The following is a 20,606-nucleotide window of genomic DNA, read 5'->3' on the forward strand; positions in this document are numbered from 1 at the left end:
CGATGATATTGTTATTCTCGTATCAAGGATACTCGTGTTATCAGATATTTGATCCATTATATTATAAGCATTTAGATTTAAGAAATCATTTTTCTAAATCATCATGTCGCGTTTACAGCGGCGCGGTGTACCCTTTTCATTTAAGCGATGCTTTAAGCTCGAACCAGCATAGCTGCTTGCTTGCATTTCTAAATGGCGCAGTAATTATCGAAGTCAAGGTGCGTCACGAGATTTAAATACGTTTAGAAAAATAAAACCCTTGAAACCTGAAATTAAATATTGAGATTTTTTAAATCCGAGTTCTTTTAATTTCAACGTACGAATTTAGAATTTTTAAAATTGAAAACTGATAGGTAACGTATATATTTCATTAATTGATATATATATATATTTACTTTTGCTTTTATGATGAAAATTTGAGTTTGTTTTAATAAATTCATTTACGGAAATGTCGGGATTTTTCTGTTTACAAAAACGAATTGCCATCATGTATCACTGACGTAATTTAAAACCTTACATGGAATTGCGTCACCTCGGAGAGATTTTTCTTCGATTGAAACGCCACTATCGTTTATCCTTCGCGTGAGATAACAGCAGAAGGATTTCCATTGGAACCTGCGTAGGAAATTTTTCTTGAAAAAATTTTTCGACGTTTCTTGCTCCTTTGATACTGTGTAATTTCTTTCTCACGAATAAAATTTATTTTTATTTCATATCATCTCACTTAAAAACAAGAAAGCTAGAATGATTTAAACAGCACATTAAAGATTATTTTTCTTTATCGTGTTTCACTAGATAGATTAAGAGTTCCCTAGATTGATGAACTATACTGTATGGACTTCAAAGAAGTAACTTCTTGCTTTAAAGCAAACCAATTACTCAGAGAGGATATTTTAAAAATGGATCACAATATTCAGTCGTTAGTACTACGCTTGTATCAGGACCATCTCCTTTCCTTGTTTTTCCAATCCATCTGATCAACCTTTCATTTTCTCGTAGGAAGATCATAAAATAAGCATCTTTGATGTCGCATCGAGTGGTAATAATACGTTTACTGGCGATGATAATTGTATCTACCATTCGTCGTGATTGAATTACAGGAGAAGGCACTTTGCTCAGGAGCAACTTCTGCAATTTCTTTGCTTTGAATGCATCGTATCGATCCTTGGATACAATGATTCAAACTGTTGTTCCGCTTCGTTTCAGAAAGAAAGGAACCTAGTCTGACTATTGGTCTATTGTTGGAATAACGAGGAATACAGTGCACGAATTTTTATTTCTAAATCAAACGAAAAGATTTTTAACATTTTAATAAAATCATACATTAAAATCGCAGTGTACAATATTTAATAGAATTTATATCTAACATTAAAAATATCTTCACATCTTTGAGTGAAATTTATTAGCCGTTTAAATTTTAATACCCTTGAAAATTAGTTTTATCATCCTCGCTATGATAAGCATAGGGTTGGAATTTAATCTTTATGATGTAGTTATAAATATAGCTTATGTTCGTGCCCTTGAGGTAGAAGTTACACGTTCACTTAATTTCCACGGATAGTTGATCAGGAAAATAAAACTGGTTATGTAGATTCTAATGATTTCGAGAATTAATCTTGTACCTAATATGGATTTTTCTGTGCAGCTGAATAGACAAGAGAATATCGATACGTTCTCAGTAGAATGGGTCAGCCATTGATGAGGGACTGTATGCACATACTACATCCTATAGTTAGCTAAAAATATGCTTTCCCTGGTTTTGAACACATTTTATTCCTCATTGCACAAACTAATAAAATATATTACATAAAAAAAAACATCAGAAATCTCAATTAATGAAATTAACAAACGCGCTTAACAATTGCTTAAATTGTCGGTTTTTACGTATTTTTATATAGAAAGAAATAACTACTTTAATATTGATAAGAATCATAAGCATTATGAAGGTTATTGTATATTATTTGAACATACTTTGTATTTTAAATGTAAAGTGAAAAGTTTGTTTTGCAATGTTTCTAGTAAAAAAATTCAAAAGCAGTGTTTGTAGTAAAAATTCAAGCTATTCAAACATAGTTAGTTATGTCTAAAATTGGCATAGTATGCATTGTGATACAGACCAATTTAACATTAGACATCAATGTACAGCAGTAGACTTCAAAATTGCTATTAAATCTACTGAACGAAAGCAAGTATTGAATATTTCTTATTTTAAGTAGAGCCTTGAAACTTTATTTGGTATCATGGATATTCATACTGAGCTTCTTTTTCAGCAATTACAAAAATTAATCAGATTTATGGATAAATGATAATCTGTTCTCTTCTTTTGTTCCTGCGCTGATTCGTTTGATGTTTATTGGCCGACTGTTCTGTATATGAAGGGATAATTACCCACCAATAGACGAACCTTTTGTCGGTGCATATCGATTTTAGACGTCATGCACTATGTAGGTACTAGTTACTACTCTTGTTGGTGGATAATTGATGCCACGGACTTTACGGCGTCAAGATTCGATTGGGACCTAATGAAATATACCATAATAAATTCAATTAGATTGTTTTGACGTTGACACGTCTACCATCCTTTATTCTGATATCATTTCATTAATATATAAAGGTTTGTTCCAAACCTTACGAATCGAAGAATATCATGCACATACGACGTTGTGAAAAGACGTTTGTTTGATAAGACCGATATGTCTTCAAGTTCGTTCTTATCCTTGTTCGAATTGTATTAATAGAATTCAACTTACACATTATTTATCTTTTCTCTAAATAATTTTGTTTGGTGATATTCTTAGATCTTTAAACATTTTATAATGTGTAGTTAAAAAGGGATACGATGGTGAAGAATTTTAATAAAAACAAGTTGTGCTTCTTAAATACGCGCAAAGAGTTGCATAGAATAATACGAATAAAATAATAAAACTGCTTCTATCCTATGTTTCTATTTCTATGCGAAATATCCCACAGCCAGAATTTATACGTCTATTAAAAAGAAAAATTTTAATTACAAACCCTCGTCGTTTCATTCCTTTTCAGCTGTTCCTCCTGAAATATTTAGCGATATAATATCAAATAAGATCATCTCGAAAGAACGTATCGTTACAATTAATCAAGAAGCGCGTGACCGCTACTGAATGGAAGCCTACGATCGTGTCTTTCTTCCGCGATGCCAGTTTCGCTAACGATGCCTTCTTATTTCCACAGAGAAAACGAGGAAAAAGTCAATCGCCAGCACCGCCGCCGTCGTGATCCGACGCTGAATTAAAAACAGACGGAAAATGTCGTCGGTAAAGGTGGCGGTGAGGGTACGGCCCTTCAACAATCGAGAGATCTCCCGTGAGGCACAATGTATCATCGAAATGTCCGGAAATACTACTTGTGAGTATAATTTAATTCCCGTACATTGTCCGTACTTTCACGCTGTTGTCCGCTCGTATTTCGTTTCTCCGTTTTGTTTCTTTGTATTGTGATCTGATTATTATTTATTCTCTACCTTTTCTCTTCTTTTTAAATAAAAAAATTTTTTCCGACGAAACAAAACAGTTGCCGCGTTTACCACGAGAACAATTGCTTCTATCAAGACATAGATGCATGTTCATTTTTTCGCCATTGATTTGTCGTTCAATTATCGTAATTGTGTTTGTATAGAACATATAGAACGAAACTCCTTCTGATTAGACAATTGTTTTTCACGAGTGTAAGCCTGTTATTTATCCTGATTTGAAGTATGTCTTTCCTATTGTTTCATGAACCAATATTCTTTGAAATGAAAAGGTAGTTTTCATACATTAACAAATTTAACATTGATTCAACTTGAATCTCAGATAAAGGAAAAATTGATAATATTTTGAAAAATATTGCGTAATAATTGGGGCACACACATATTATGTAAGTGGGATATTATACCTGGATATAATTAACATTTTGCATACATGCATAACCACGTCCTTCGATCCTTTTCATTCATTTGAAATCTTCAATTTAAACAACTTGAACTCAACAAACTTGGCTAATAGCGTGCCTTGTATACACGCGTTGTTTGTTGAAGGGAAAATCTGCTTAAATGTCGAGGTGAAAATTCTGGTTCTTTCTTGTAAAAGTTTTTTACTCGATATTTGATGCAATTTCTCGTGCGACTTTAATGTTGCGTCACGAATTGAACGAAGAACTTTGGTTCCTTAAGTCTCGTAAAATGTAAATGGATCACGGGGCAAGTTTAATATTAGATAAAGTTCGGAGAACACATTGACGTCAGTTCATTGGTGTGTAATGATTTCGTTGTGAAATTTCGACATAGTTAATCAATATTTTTACATGGAAATGTAATCCCACGTTCCCGGATTTTGTGTTTTATATATTTATTTTTTCTTTTTATATAATCAGCTGCAGCTGACCTTATTCGACCGTGACACACGTATTAATCTAATTATTTATTTGTCTATCGATTTGTTTGTGCCTAATATATGCTACATGTTTATATAGCTTTTGATCAGTACGTACGAATGAGAAAAGTTTATATTTGGAAACTTTCTATTCAATTTTTATGGGTTTTATCCGAGAATCATGCTTGATATACAACGCAGAAAAAGTTGGAAATGAAATAAGAACGAGTAATAAGTTATGACTTCCTTTTATATTACTAATTTGCTGTTTTGCGTGTTCCAGCGATATTGAATCCGAAAGCACCACCAGGCAGCAAAGATGCGCTCAAGAGCTTCAATTACGATTATTCCTATTTTTCCATGGACGTAAGTATATACCTTTTTCGTTTTATTGAATTTCCGTAAAAAGATCAATCATTTGTATTGGTGTTCCTTTCATTTCATTGCTCTAAAGATCTATTATAAATAGTTTTTGCCATGTTACTCTTAATTGAAATTACGGATCAATAACGAAAATCGAACTACTTAAAGAGAGTCTAAATCATATAGGTACTTACAATAATTTCTACTGAGATTAAGACCAAGAAGAAGTCAGTAAAAGGACACAAGTTAAACATGTATTCGATAATTTATCGCATTATCGTAAAACCGATATCGGGAACAGATAGTATAAAAACATAATAAATGGACTGTATTCTTTGTCATAGCCAAACGACGCAAATTATTCTTCACAACTAATGGTCTACAAGGATATTGGCGAAGAGATGTTGGAGCATGCTTTCGAAGGTGAGCATATACCAAATGGAAAATTTCTGAACGTCTGCAGAGATTGATCGAACAATTTCTCAATACTTTAGACATCGTGTACTCGAATTGTCGCATACCGCGGAATTTACGTCGAGGAACCGAACATGTGGACCCACATACCATCCGGATAGGAATTTAGTCGTTCGAATTCTCATACGATCTTGGCATATATTCACGACACATGAATATATGCTACCGTTAAAAAATTTGAAAACCTTATTCTACTGTTCTTTTGAATTCCTTATAATAAATGATTATTGAAAGGACATCTTGTTATACCTTTTACAATACTCGCAATTTTTAGAAACATGTAGACGCATTACCATTTATAAATATTAGGATATCTACTCGTTACATTTATTGGACTAAGTTTGGAGAAATTTATAATAAAATAATTAAAAAATAAAGATAGTGAAAATTTATTATTTAATATTTATTATAAATTATTCAATTTGCATCAAATATCAGCAGGAGTTTTACTACTTATAACCAATAGTATATGTACGACTCGATATAGTTTTAACTACTAATTTCAATTATTTAAAAATTTAATTGATAATTAATTTGAACAATGATTTTGTTAACACGTAGGTTACAACGTCTGTATATTCGCTTACGGACAAACCGGTGCTGGCAAATCGTACACCATGATGGGTAAACAAGAAGAAGGTCAAGAGGGAATAATACCTCAAATTTGCAAGGACCTCTTTAGAAAAATCAGTCGCAATTCAAATGAGTGCCTGAAGTATTCTGTTGAAGTGAGTTATATGGAAATATACTGCGAAAGGGTGCGGGATCTCTTAAATCCCAAGAACAAAGGAAACCTTCGTGTACGGGAGCATCCTCTGCTTGGACCGTACGTTGAGGACCTGTCCAAATTGGCGGTGATGTCTTATCAAGATATTCATGATCTTATCGATGAAGGGAACAAAGCAAGGTATGTACATTAAATACAAAATTAATGAAATTTAATAATCTAAACTGATTAAAACATCTAATTAATTGAAAGATTAGTATTATACTTTTAATATATAATATATTATAAAAATTGATATAAAATATATTTAGGAGTATAAAATATATTTGATATTTTATTTCAAAATATTTTATTTCATATATCTTATTTTCTTTTTTCAGAACGGTAGCAGCCACAAATATGAACGAAACATCTAGCAGATCTCATGCCGTATTTACGATATTCTTCACGCAACAAAAGCAGGATTCTGCAACAGGATTAGTGACAGAAAAAGTCAGCAAAATCTCCCTGGTCGATTTGGCGGGTTCTGAAAGGGCTGATTCTACTGGTGCAAAGGGTACGAGGTTGAAAGAAGGTGCCAATATTAATAAAAGCTTGACGACCCTTGGAAAGGTCATCAGTGCCCTTGCTGAAATTGTAAGCAATATTTCTTTACCTATAAAAAAATAATGTATAATGCATAGTAGGAAGATGATTTGAAATTTATATTTCTTGTATGACGGAACGTAACATTACGATGAAATTGCTTTTTTATTTTATTGACACAAGTCATATAAAAAATGGGTACGTTGCACTATTGGTTGTGCACAAGTTGCACAATTTTAACCTTTCAATGTTACGTAGATGTTGCTTAAATTTCACATTAACGAAATCCATGTCTTCTGTTTACTCTACTGTCGTTTATGGATTTTTAGGCGGTAAGTTCGTGTATCCATGATTTTTTAACTCACTTATTTAATTTAATTACATATTACAAACCAAATGTATCGTAATATTTTTAATTCGTCAAATATGTCATAATTACTTATACTTTGAAATACATTGAATGTTAGTCTGCTAAATTTTTGTATACAAAATAGACAGTGAATGAGTCCTTGTTTTGGCCATCTAGGCGACTAAAAAGAAGAAAAAGGCTGATTTCATCCCCTATAGAGATTCTGTTCTAACGTGGCTTTTGAGAGAAAATCTAGGAGGTAATTCTAAAACAGCAATGATTGCGGCAGTGAGTCCAGCGGACATCAATTACGACGAAACCCTTTCCACCTTACGGTATAGTTATTCACCACCCTTGTAATTTTGCTATTTTACTAACTGATTTTTTTTCAAGCATTTCTGTTTTCTCAAAAGTCTTACGACGATTCAAGTGCATAGTTATTTAGAGTTGCAAGAATTTTTGGCATCAAAAAATTTAATGAATATGAATAAATCTCCTTTCTTCGATAGTTCATTTGTATAAAATAGCTAACTATATAAAATAACTTGTAATAGGCTGCATGTTTTTTTGTAACTGTTCTCATTACTATCATATTTACTTTTGTGAATAATTATTTTTATTATTTTTATTTTGGTAAACTACAGATACGCAGACAGAGCGAAACAAATAGTTTGCAAAGCCGTCGTCAACGAAGACGCAAACGCGAAGCTTATCAGAGAACTCAAAGAAGAGATTCAAAAGTTACGGGAATTGCTGAAACAAGAGGGTATTGATGTGCAAGAAGGTAAGTTGGCTTTTCATCATATAATACTCGAATTTCAAAGAGTGATGCCCTCTTTCTCTATACAGGCATACAGGCATTTTATGACAGGTATATGCAAATAATAGTTTGAATGAAAATAACGAAATTGAAAGTCTAGTAATCTGAGGACATTTGCATGTGCCTGATAATCTGTCAGGGTTGGTTTGTTACGTTTTCTAATAATTCTATAATGAAAATACTTTTTACGGAGGAGTAATATTGGAACACTGGTTAAACTGTAAACGAAATATGGTATTTCTTCCATTAGACGATACTGATCATTGATATTCCTCCCGTGTAAAAAAAGAAAATATGCCATAAATGATTTAATAGGTTGCAAAAATAATTTTTCGCAGTGTTCTACGCGTTTTAATAAACTTGCTCGTGTAGAAGAGAAAAGAAATATTACTGTAAAAATATATTAAGCTGAAGGAAAGGACAAACGATGATAAGCAAAAAGATATAGAGAGAAATAAAAAAATAAGGAGAAACAAATTGTAAAAAAAGTAGTGCGCGGTAGACAAGCCACCATTTACATAGTACATTTTTTTTCTTTGTTTCCCCTGTGCTTGACGTAGGGCCAGATGGTAAAGTCACATATGAAAAGAAAGAATCTAGTAAGTAAAATAACCGACAATCCACACAACGAAAAGTCTTATAAAAGCCAGACAATCGATCACTCTTCTGCGCCTGTTCTTTGAACGTCCGCTTCATTCACGGCCAAGTGCATAATGCGTGTCATCTATCTATCTATTTCTATCTCTCTGTGTTTTTGTCGATTTTCCGACAAAATTCTCTTTACATATGCTTCGCGATACGCATTCTGTTTTTTCCTTTAACATATATATACAACCCTGTGACAACCAGTGCCTAATGATTATCATTGTTCCTGCCTCTCGTAGGCTGCATAATTAGCGGCTTTTAGCGTTCGTCGTTAAAAAAAAATATAAGAATAAACATGAATAATAGAGGAAGGACACATCGAATGGTTGCATAGAACGCAACATTCTTGTGTATTTTATAAACCAACGTTAAATTAAACCAATGTACAATCGAGTCACTCTGATGGACTTTTCTGTACAGTATTTTAGTAAGCAGCATATGAGGATAAGCAGATACCTTGATCCTTGTTACAATTATTCATTCGTTACGATATTACCACTCTTTTTGGATTACGATAGATTGTTGTAACTGACCGATAAAAACGAATCGTTACAAGTAATTCGATCTTGATCGGAAATTCAGAAAGGTAGCATTTCCTCTAAGATAAACTTCTAAGTAGATTGTGGATGTTGATGGAAATCCATATTTTTATAAACACAAATAAAGAAATAAAAATTAAATGAGGACTTTTGTATATTATATACATTCTGTACATTTTTGCACTTTTAAATATATAAACATCTGTAGTATAGTTATAAGGAAAAAATAGTCATATAAAATGTAACTGATTGTGTTATGAGCCGAACAATTTGATTGAGATCAATGTATCATCGTCATCATAATATCATTCTTTAGAAAAATCTTGTTAGCGTCTTCGAGAGAATCTTAAACGATATGTAAACATGTAATTACAATTCATTTCGCGTCGAGCGGCCACATATGAATTCAGGCTTTATAGTTTCCCATTGTGTCAGAATTCCTCTCCAGTAAACACGTGTTGTTTGCCTCGCTTATTATCCACTTAGATCCATCACTTTGTTCCCAAACCAGCCTAAAGGTATTGCATGGCACTCGACAATGAACATCTCGAACGCATCTCGGACGCAGTGACACGAGCACCGTTTACTAGACTTCAACCAAAGTTTAATGAACATTGTAGCTGGATAGCAATATTTGATTGAGCGCTGCGCTTGATTTGCATAAATATATACGAATCGTTTATATTTGTCATTTTTACAGTATTGTATGCCACGAAGATATTTTTTATTCCCAGAAATTTGTGAAGTATGCAATCTCAATTTTATAATCAGAGATTTCACATTGAATTTCATCCCTAGTTTCTTTTAAGATAGAACGTTGCTTTATATGCGATAACCAAAATAAGAGAACGAATTTTTAATATTTTGTAAAATTTAATCCCTTGGTATTTCATAAGAAAAAAGATATAAGTTTTAATGTGTTAATTTTCATGTATATGAATAACTTTGAAACAACTTTCTTTTATATACAATATATATTATTATTCAAAGAAGTTCTCTGTTCAATGAAATAATATAATAACAGCTTTTATTCGTGAAGGAGAATGTCTAAATTACTTGTTCTATTTCCTGTTTTTTCTAAAGAACATTTTTCATTGTGATACGGATCATGGGACAGATCTTGGCAAATATTTTCTCTTTCACTTACGCCACTGCTTTAGTTATGGCTTTTGATGTTTCCGAGACGCGTGTTATACCCCTGGCTGAGACTCGCCATTCTAAATTCACCCCCTTATACCTTCTGTATTTTTATTCGATTCTATTTATCCCACAGGGGATGAAATCGTCCGAGCAACCAAACGCGAGGACGACGTGAAGGAAAGTCGGCCCAGAATCCCGTCTCACACCACATCGACTATCGCTGAAGAGGCAGTGGATCAATTGCAAGCTTCAGAAAAACTTATAGCCGGTAAATAAAATATTAATTTTTTTAATAAACTACATACACGAAATACTGTATAGAAAATAAATTCTATGGTTAGATAAATATTCTTTTAAAGTTAAGAAAGAAGGCTATTGGAAACAATTGTGTATATATATATTTATATAACACTAAACGAAATGGTAAAAATTAGGAGCATACGAAATTTGATGTCATTTACTTCTCAGAATTGAATGAAACATGGGAAGAGAAGCTGAAACGAACCGAGATAATTCGTTTACAACGCGAGGCGGTGTTCGCCGAAATGGGAGTTGCTGTGAAAGAGGATGGAGTCACGGTTGGTGTATTCTCTCCAAAAAAGACTCCTCACTTGGTGAATCTGAATGAGGATCCGCTCATGTCCGAGTGTTTGATTTACTACATCAAGGATGGCTTCACACGTATCGGTAGCGCCGAAGCTAACATACCGCAAGATATACAGTTATGTGGTCCTCACATACTGAGCGAGCACTGCGTCTTCGAGAATCACGAGGGTATTATTACCTTGATTCCGAAGAAAGGAGCTTTAATTTACGTGAATGGACGTGAGGTCACTGAACCGATCGTTCTGAAGACCGGATCTCGCGTCATCTTAGGAAAGAATCATGTGTTCAGATTCAATCATCCTGATCAGGGTAAGGAGTGTATATACCTTGTTCTATGCTTAACCCTTTACACTCGATACCATTTATACCTAAATGCCCACAGTAAGAATAAGCTTCGTACAAGCATGGAAGACTGGGCATTAAATTTAAATTTGACTACATACGGTAAGAATGTGTATTGTGTGTGTGTAATCTTTAAGAGTGCGATATGATTGGCGGATGGAAGTTATGTATGAACCTTTGAAAGATTCAGAACTGAAAAAGTTGTTCTAAGAGTTATTCTTATTACATTCTTTATTTCTATCTTATTACTAAATATAGCTTTATCTACGTTATCTTATATTTGGATGAGGAGAGACCCGCCTATAACTCAACATGTTTACAATGATATTATGTGAAAAAAGATATTTTGTTGGCTGTGCAGTCCGTGAACGAAGAGAGAAGGGATCTCCCGCAGAAACTCCTGGAAATGGAGAAACAGTCGACTGGAACTTTGCACAGATCGAATTGCTGGAAAAACAAGGAATTGATCTAAAAGCTGAGATGGAGAAGAGATTATTAGCTTTGGAAGAACAATTCCGTAAAGAGAAGGAAGAGGCGGACCAATTGTTCGAAGAACAAAGAAAGGTAAGTACAACTAATATTTTATAAACTAATGGATACTCAATGTCAATATTCATACGTATGGTTTCTTGTATTTTTACGTAGAACTACGAGGCCCGAATAGACGCACTGCAACGACAGGTTGAGGAACAAAGCATGACGATGTCAATGTACAGCAGTTATACCCCCGAAGACTTTAACAATATCGAGGAAGATATTTTCGGTGAGTACACATATTGAATGGTTTTTAAAGTTATGATATAGCATATTCTGACTTTTTACAATTATTAAAATTCACGTAAGCAAGATAGTATAAGATCAACAATTATAGCTTGAACTATCATAATTTCAAGCCAGTGATCTTTGATCAAACATTTTTCACAGTTCTGTATACGAATGAGGAATGATCACATATATAATAGATCGTTATATTCCTTTCGTTAAAAGGTTTGAATTTGTAATGGACTCACCTATAGTTTATATCGTAAACTTTTTTAGAAAAATCTAATTAAAAGGGCATACACCGTTGTCCGTCGTATAATTTCAGTTTCATTCCATTACAAATTTTATCATTGTACGGATCTGTGAGACGATCAGATGGTGGTACGTAACGAATTGTTAATAATATGTTCTCTGAATGTACGTTGATTGTTCGATTTTGTCTTTCAATTAACTTGCGATGCACGCATGTAGTTAACCGGTATGACATCACTATATTTGTTTTGTGCTCCTGAAATTTTTACTTTTTTCCCATTATTAAAAAGTTGTTGGCAGTCTCGAGGTATGTTTCTTAGAAAGATCGCTTGTCGCAAAGTGAAATGGTGTATCATCTGATCGTGGACAGAACGCCAGTCGCTTCTTTTAACGAAGGAACCAGTATCCACGAAATGCTTGGCTTCTCTGACTGTTTTGCCTGGTAATGGCTTGCATTTCAGTCAACCCCTTGTTTGACGCAGAGAGCAACTGGACCGAGAGAGAGTTCCAACTGGCCGCTTGGGCCTTCCGCAAGTGGAAATATCATCAATTCACAAGTCTTCGGGATGATCTATGGGGCAACGCTATATTCCTCAAAGAAGCTAACGCTATTTCTGTCGAACTCAAAAAGAAGGTACATCCGTGGTTCATTCTTCGATGAACTAACGAAAACTCAAACCTTTATACGGCTCTTTTTTGATTACGAATCATGAACATTCATATCTTTCATCATATCTTTTGACATTCTTTTAAGAGCCATCATGAACATTTGATCAGTTTCACAAAAATGATCAAATATTTCAAAATAAATTATTCGAAAAAAGCTTTTTGTTAATCAATCATCGGTCATAATATTAATTTAAGCCTGAATTACTTAAACTTAACAGATTTTCAAATTCGACGATTAATGCACTTTTGCGTACCCCCTTTTTGACGTTCTAATAGTCAAAAAAATACTTTGTATTCGCAAGTAATTACTTTACATTCCCATATCGATCCCTTTGTTGATCTAATTGTTTAATCTTTTATTCATCACTGATATTTTTTTTATTAATTCCATCTGCTTGTTTCGTACCTCACCATCACTTTTATAATTTAACATTTCATTGGTCGTTTCATTTTTTCACAATGGTACATCTTTATATTTATTTCAGGCGACAAAAGCTTTTTCTACTTTTGCTTCACATATATCATATATATCCTTTTTAGGTACAATTCCAGTTTACTTTGCTCACGGATACGCTTTACTCGCCGCTTCCTTCGGATCTCCTGCCTGTCATTGACGACGAGGAAGAGGAGGAAAGACCATTCCCGCGTACTATAGTTGCTGTAGAAGTTCAAGACACGAAGAATGGCGCAACACATTACTGGACACTCGATAAACTTAGGTGTGTTACATTTTATTTAACATTTCATTTCTTGAACATGCTTTACCTTATCATTTTATGTTTATATATACAGGGTGAGTCACATAATTTATTTCAAACTCCAGTACATATCTCTCGAGTAAAACGAGATATCAGAAAGCTTTCTTATTGCCACCTTTCTTCTTATTGCCATTATTTGTACCGAATATGATAGCTACTAGCTATTTTATAATCTCATTTCTTTTTTCTAATATCAGTATCAAATGCGAAAAAAATAAAATATCGTTCCTTTATCGATTTCTTTATTCTCGGCCATACGATCAGAATCGGTAAGTGTTGACAGCACTTTAAATTCGTCGTACGATCGAATAGTAAGGAGGTCGATTAAAGAACTGATAAGAGTGCGGATTCGCGGATCAAGATCTATCATCGCTTTTAATTAGACGCGTGCTTGGATGAAACCGCACAGGGACACTCACGCAAGTAATACGTGTTAACTTATAGACAGCGCTTGGAGTTGATGCGACACGTGTACAACGAGGACTCGAGCCCCAGCACTCCGGAGGCCAAAGAGGATATTTTCCAATGTCTAACCGTCTACTCTAATCCGAAGTTCTCGCTCGCAAATCTTTTGCCTTCGAGGTTGGTGCTCGAACGCGTGAGACTCTTTCCTCTTTATCGTCACACGCTTCACGCCCATCCTCTAACTCTGTCAAATTTTTTATATATACGAATATGTGCAAAACGTCAGTCTTAATCTCGTCTTATCACCGTATTTCTGCTACGTCTCAGTACACTCTCTGTTTAATTTAAACAGTTTTTCTATTCTTCCTCTCTTCCCTACCAACGAAATATACTTTCGCTTTGCAATTGTGCTAAATTCAACGAAAATGTACATCGATCAAGGATCTCTGCATGGCCAAGCGTGTTTAGTCTGTTTGATATTAACAATCGGAGCGGAATTAACCCCTCCGTATATTTTACAAAATTCTTTTATCTTATTTTGTATCTTATTTTTTAGTATATTTACATTTTTCTTTTTTATTTTCTCTTTAGGCAGTCTAAAGTTTCGTTGTACCAGTTTCAACGATTAGAATGAAATTAGAGAAATAGTCTGTATATTCTACATATTGACTAAAGAAATCTATAATCAAATTTATTAGATTGGCATTAACTGAAACTTAGTCGAAGGGTTTAACTCCTGTACACGTTTCAATTGCGTCCCGCTGAACACGTGCGCTCCTTGCTGCTGAAGTTTTCTCACATTATCGCTTCGTGACTTCACCCTGCACGTGTCACTGCGAATTACACGAAACTATGATTAAACAACTATGATCGAACAATTTTGACAAAAATCATATACAATATTCTAGCTGTTCCACGTCATCATAACTCGTAACGTAATTCTTTCTTACTATGAAAATACAGGGACAGCAGAAATATGTAAAATGTTGTCCTTAATATATCAACTTTATTACTTAGATGAAATAGAACTTACATTTTTACGAAAATTTCAGTCACCATTTAAGAAAAATAAAAGACACTGAAGTTCTCATGTTATGTCCCTTTATTTGAATATTTACAGTATCTGTCATACCACTTTCGAATACATCCGAACACAACACCACGCATATGGTGTAGTATTATGTACAGAGTGTCCTTCACTGTGCTTCTCGACAATGTTTGATTACGTTTTTATCTTATGGCTAAGAAAGATACGAACCGATTAACAACGGAGATTCGGCGTTTTCGCTTTTGTGCAGACAAAGACTTGAACTGATGCGAGAAATGTATCACAACGAGGCAGAATTGTCGCCGACATCCCCGGATTTCAATATCGAGTCCATCACTGGAGGTGATCCATTCTACGACCGTTTTCCCTGGTTCCGAATGGTTGGCAGGTTCGTAAGAAACCTTTTTAAACATCAGACATTTCCAAAATCTATGCTTTAGATTACCTTTCTTATAAATGTTTAACAATCTAGCTGACAGATGAAACGAATCTTCATGAACTTTCTTTTGAGACAGCGAAGAGTACATTTTACAAAATAGCCATTATCAAAAATTGTATTTTATAAATATTTAATGACCTAGTTGATAAATAAGCCAAATATTTTAATGAATTTTGTTTTATTAATATGAAACATATTGCGTTGTATTTGCAATGTATTGTCGAAGCATTTTGATGTTTATGGCCCTATAAAGAAACGTTGATAATAAATGTATAATTTGTTTGTTGCCATAGGTCTTTCGTATATCTAAGCAATCTTATGTATCCCGTACCATTGATCCACAAAGTAGCGATAGTAAACGAAAAGGGAGACGTAAAAGGTTACTTGCGTGTAGCTGTGCAAGCTGTTGTTGGTACGTAATCAGTGTCTGTATATTTTCTTTTATTATCTCCTATCTTAAGTTTATTTAACTCCTTTATTTCCTCTGATGGAGGAAATTAAATACATATTACGTGATTGATTAGGCGATCTTAAGTTGATCGCATCGTTGAAATGCGTATACCTACGTGTATATTATCACTAATACAATTGATTGCAAAACAATGTCGATACAATGAAACTAGACAACAGTACCACCAATTATTTCAGAAGTAATTAAAGAAGTAATTAAAATTACGTTATCGTTATATAATTTTACTGTTGTATCGTTTCCTTGCTCTGTGGATTAAAATATTTATACGCATACACTATTGTTCATATAAATTTAAATTTAGTATTTAAAAGATGTTACAATAATATATTTTATTATTCACCACATATACACATTTAAATAAATAAATATATATACATAATATATTTTACATACTATTCAATACATACGCTTATTACTTGAATATCACTGCTTGTATTAATGTCAGAAGTCTTTACGTCAGTTTATATCAGTCATAATGAGAAATTTATTGCACGCGATCGATAAGAACACGAAACGCGTTATATTTTGTGGAAAAAGTATTCTGGCGTAGGATTTTCGTAACGAACCCTTGTTCCAGAAGAGGAAAACAGTGAATACTCAAGTGGCGTCAGACAGTCAGCTAGAATTTCTTTCGAGGACGACTTGTTTGGAAATCAAAAGCAGAACAAACGCAACACTCTGTTAACCCAGACTCTCGAGAAGAACCGACAAATTCTGTTACACGAGGAACGCGTCGTGGAGGGCCACAACGAGCAAAAGGAGGTGAAAGACGAAGACGATATCGGCGATGCAGACAGTGGCAGAGGGGATAGCTCAGTTTCCAGCGACATGAAGGAAGAGGATCTACCGGATCATTTGCAACTTGGCTCTGAATTCACATTCAGGGTTACCGTGTTACAGGCCATGGGCATTTCCACCGAATATGCTGACATCTTTTGCCAATTCAAGTATGTTTAGTTTTATATAATACAGTAACAAAGATATTTTATGTAGGAAATTGATAGTTAATGTATGATTATGATGCGTTATATCTAGTTTCTTGCATCGACACGATGAAGCATTTTCAACTGAACCAGTAAAAAATACAGGAAAAGGATGTCCTCCTGGATTTTACCACGTACAAAATGTAAGCTACATTTACATTAAAATAAGAAATAACAAATAATTTGCATTAAATGAAAAAAAAGAAATAATTTATATATGATCAACTTCGATTATGTATTTCTTTATTCTTTTCCTTTTTTTTCATATACTGTTCAGATCACGGTGACGGTAACAAAATCATTCTTGGAATATCTAAAAACTCAGCCAATCGTTTTCGAAGTTTTTGGACACTATCAGCAACATCCTCTGCATAAAGATGCAAAACTGGAATAGTAAGCATTAAATAATTTCTATGAAATCTATCAGTTCGACAAGATATTGTCTTTTTTAATCCTTAAGATGGTTAGTTATAACGATTTGGTAAGATATTATTATCTTTCTTAAATCACGAATAAACTCAGTTGCATTGTATTTCATAGCGTAAGACAACCACCGAAGAGAATGCTTCCGCCATCTATACCTATCAGTCAACCCGTACGTTCACCGAAATTCGGCAGTGTTTTACCATCTCCGAGCACGTCACACGTGCACGCGAAATACGATGTATTAGTTTGGTTTGAGATTTGCGAGTTAGCGCCGAACGGTGAATACGTACCATCCGTGGTCGACCATAGCGACGATCTACCGTGTCGTGGATTGTTTTTGCTCCATCAGGGAATCCAGCGTCGGATTCGAATTACCATTGTACACGAACCAGCGTCTGAGCTGCGATGGAAAGATGTGAGAGAGTTGGTCGTCGGACGTATTAGAAACACGCCAGAACCGGAGGAAGAGGACAATGATTCGTCGGTGCTTTCGTTAGGGCTTTTCCCTGGCGAATATCTAGAAGTACCTGGTGATGATAGATGCATGTTCAGATTCGAAGCAGCGTGGGATAGTTCTCTTCATAATTCGGCCTTGCTCAATAGAGTTACAGCTTACGGAGAACAAATCTTCATGACAATTTCTGCTTACCTCGAGGTACGCTTATTCTTTATTTGAATGTTTTGTATTATATATTTATTAGAGATTTGATCACAGATTATGCGTTGTATATTTAATAGAGATTAAATGCCTCCATAAGATTCGTTCTCTGATTTATTTCTTCATATCATTTCTTTTAGTTGGAGAATTGTGGAAGACCAGCAATCATCACGAAAGACTTGAGTATGATCATTTATGGCAGAGACGCCAGAGTAGGGCCACGTTCTCTGAAGCATCTATTCAGCGGAAGCTACCGCAATCAAGAAGCAAACAGACTCAGTGGTGTTTACGAGCTGGTCTTGCGTCGTTCTTCGGAAGCAGGTAGCCCAGGTTTGTCTTGCTACCCTTAGCGTAGACCCCTCTTGATCCTTTCCCTCCTTGTCGATATAATAGTCGCACAAATTTAGAGAAAAGGGATATTTTATTAAAAAAATGTTACTACATTACTAGATTATAGAATAATAAGCTCCGGTGACAATCACGATGACTATTATATCATGTTATTAATGAATTGGCAATTTTCTTCGTTATGTTTTATTACTTCTTAAATTATTTCGACAAAGCAATTTCCAATCTTGACCAAGACGAAACATATTCATACTTCTTTCTAACATTTCGCTTTTCCCACATTCAGTACCCACCCCACTTTTGCAATTATTGTTTGCAGGCGTTCAGAGGAGACAACGGCGTGTATTGGACACCAGTTCTACATATGTTAGAGGAGAGGAGAATCTTCATGGATGGAGACCACGGGGAGATAGCTTAATATTCGATCACCAATGGGAGTTAGAAAAATTGACAAGATTAGAAGAGGTGGAAAGAGTAAGACACACACTATTATTACGAGAAAAGCTCGGTATCGACAAAGTGTCATTCTGCAATAAAATATCTCATGATTTCACAAAGAGTGAAAAGGTAAAGTATCTTATATTTTTAGTTTTATAAAGATCTAAGAATCTTTATATAATATTTAAGCATTTGAGTAGAGTTGAAGAAAAGTTAAACAAACGAGATACATCCGTTATATTTATTCAATACAGGAGGTTTGCAACATGATGGCGAAAGCGACGAATGAAACGCATGCCAGCCCGGTGAAATTGAAGCGTTCAACTAGTAAAGACGTTTACGAGCCTTGGGAGATGACCGAAAGAGAAAAAGAACTAGCCACGAAATATATCAAACTTATTCAAGGTCGCATTCCAAGCAAAGAACCCATTCTATTGTCCGACGTTTCACCCGGAGAAGACACTATGGCCGATATGACGGCATCTATGATATCTTCGGTGATATCATCCTCGTCCCAAGAGTCAGTATACGAGAGAGCTAGTGATTACTTAGAGCAGGTAACCCTCCCCGCATGCCTGAGTGCTCCTGCTAGTAGCGGTTGTCCACGCTTCGTCGCATCATCGTATTTTTATCTCGATGGCAAAAATAGATATTTGTTTTTCGAGATTCAAAGAAAAACGATACTCTCTTTCTTCATTCACATTATCATCGGACATAATTTAATGCCAATAAAATGTAAATTAAAAGTGTAAAATTAAATACTGGATAACTAATATCTCGAAATGAAAAACTTAAAAATATTTCTTAACAATTATGAGTGAAGATTGCGAGAATTCGATTCAATTTGAAGGTCGACTTGTCTCTTCCACATACGAGCTTGCAACAAACTCAATGAAATTATTGTATCAGATCGAAGTTCGATTCACGTTTGCTTTTAAGAACGATCAATAATCGTTTGTTACGCAACGTTTCGAGTAGCTTCGCTGAGTGAAAGTCGCGCTTTTAGCGCAATCAGCTTCTAAGAATTGCTTTCTGTCTACTTTGAAACACAACAATTGGTAGACGATGACTCGAGATTTTCGAGTCAAAGACAACCGCAAGTAAAATTGGACACGGTCAGGGTGATGCTGGAGTGTTACTTGCAGGCTGCTGGTATAATAGTATGGAGCAGATCTAAGTCGTGCATCCTTAGGTTAAGTTCACCGGAGAGAGCTAGACTGCAGGAACTGCAGGAGAGTATATTAGCCAGTGAATCCGCTAATCAACCGTGTACAATCGCACCGGCTCCATTGGGTTCATCTTCCCCATCGAAGGAGAATTTGGTACTCTACGTGCCGGAAGTCGAAGAAATTCGCATCAGTCCGGTTATTGCCAGAAAAGGATATCTAAATGTTCTCGAACACAAGACTAATGGTTGGAAGAAACGTTGGGTGGTATGTATATCTTGAATACAGTATTTTTATTTCTCCGTTTTTAGGATTAATTGATATACTAAAAATATCATTGGTTATTAGGCTGTACGACGACCATACGTTTTAATCTTTCGAGAAGAAAAGGACCCAGTGGAGAGAGCTCTCATTAATTTAGCTACTGCTCAAGTTGAATATTCTGAAGATCAATTAGCTATGGTGAAAGTACCAAATACTTTCAGGTAAGTTATCGAGTATATAAAGTTATTTACTTTTGGATGTAATCCGTATTAGACATCTCAAATCGGCATTCTTTATTTTACAGCGTCGTTACAAAACATCGAGGATATTTATTGCAAACTTTAGGAGATAAGGAGGTTTATGACTGGCTGTACGCTATTAATCCTCTTCTTGCTGGTCAAATCAGGTAAGGCTGTTCATTTGAAATTATATTTAAAAAAGTCTATAATCCAATACGTTTATATGAACAAATAAAGATTTTAGGTTTTGAGAGTATTTATAAATTTGTGTCACAACATATAATTCATAAAAATTTATTTATAA

The 20,606-nt window shown here is 34.5% G+C and overlaps 1 protein-coding gene across 17 annotated transcripts in view; it reads left to right on the forward strand.

Moving 5' to 3' along the window:
• Positions 1-20,606, forward strand: part of LOC122572874 (kinesin-like protein unc-104) — a 35,624-nt gene that overhangs the window by 11,423 nt on the left and 3,595 nt on the right. For 2 of the 17 annotated variants that reach the window (XM_043738469.1, XM_043738470.1), the window contains exons 2-29: positions 3,208-3,381; positions 4,669-4,751; positions 5,093-5,171; positions 5,784-6,129; positions 6,330-6,585; positions 6,864-6,866; positions 7,061-7,218; positions 7,528-7,667; positions 8,264-8,302; positions 10,161-10,295; positions 10,496-10,942; positions 11,337-11,539; positions 11,621-11,738; positions 12,451-12,623; positions 13,199-13,377; positions 13,861-13,998; positions 15,120-15,257; positions 15,602-15,720; positions 16,358-16,727; positions 16,816-16,906; positions 17,041-17,156; positions 17,304-17,844; positions 17,988-18,177; positions 18,515-18,762; positions 18,888-19,190; positions 19,779-20,066; positions 20,148-20,284; positions 20,368-20,469. In XM_043738469.1, the coding sequence (XP_043594404.1) occupies positions 3,282-3,381; positions 4,669-4,751; positions 5,093-5,171; positions 5,784-6,129; positions 6,330-6,585; positions 6,864-6,866; positions 7,061-7,218; positions 7,528-7,667; positions 8,264-8,302; positions 10,161-10,295; positions 10,496-10,942; positions 11,337-11,539; positions 11,621-11,738; positions 12,451-12,623; positions 13,199-13,377; positions 13,861-13,998; positions 15,120-15,257; positions 15,602-15,720; positions 16,358-16,727; positions 16,816-16,906; positions 17,041-17,156; positions 17,304-17,844; positions 17,988-18,177; positions 18,515-18,762; positions 18,888-19,190; positions 19,779-20,066; positions 20,148-20,284; positions 20,368-20,469 (5,240 nt within the window). In that variant the 5' untranslated portion in view covers positions 3,208-3,281. The remainder of the gene's footprint in view (positions 1-3,207; positions 3,382-4,668; positions 4,752-5,092; positions 5,172-5,783; positions 6,130-6,329; positions 6,586-6,863; positions 6,867-7,060; positions 7,219-7,527; positions 7,668-8,263; positions 8,303-10,160; positions 10,296-10,495; positions 10,943-11,336; positions 11,540-11,620; positions 11,739-12,450; positions 12,624-13,198; positions 13,378-13,860; positions 13,999-15,119; positions 15,258-15,601; positions 15,721-16,357; positions 16,728-16,815; positions 16,907-17,040; positions 17,157-17,303; positions 17,845-17,987; positions 18,178-18,514; positions 18,763-18,887; positions 19,191-19,778; positions 20,067-20,147; positions 20,285-20,367; positions 20,470-20,606) is intronic. The other 15 variants (XM_043738478.1, XM_043738473.1, XM_043738472.1 and 12 more) reach the window with 15 other exon arrangements.

Source organism: Bombus pyrosoma, linkage group LG11 (genome assembly GCF_014825855.1).
Source record: "Bombus pyrosoma isolate SC7728 linkage group LG11, ASM1482585v1, whole genome shotgun sequence".
Taxonomy (NCBI): domain Eukaryota; kingdom Metazoa; phylum Arthropoda; class Insecta; order Hymenoptera; family Apidae; genus Bombus; species Bombus pyrosoma.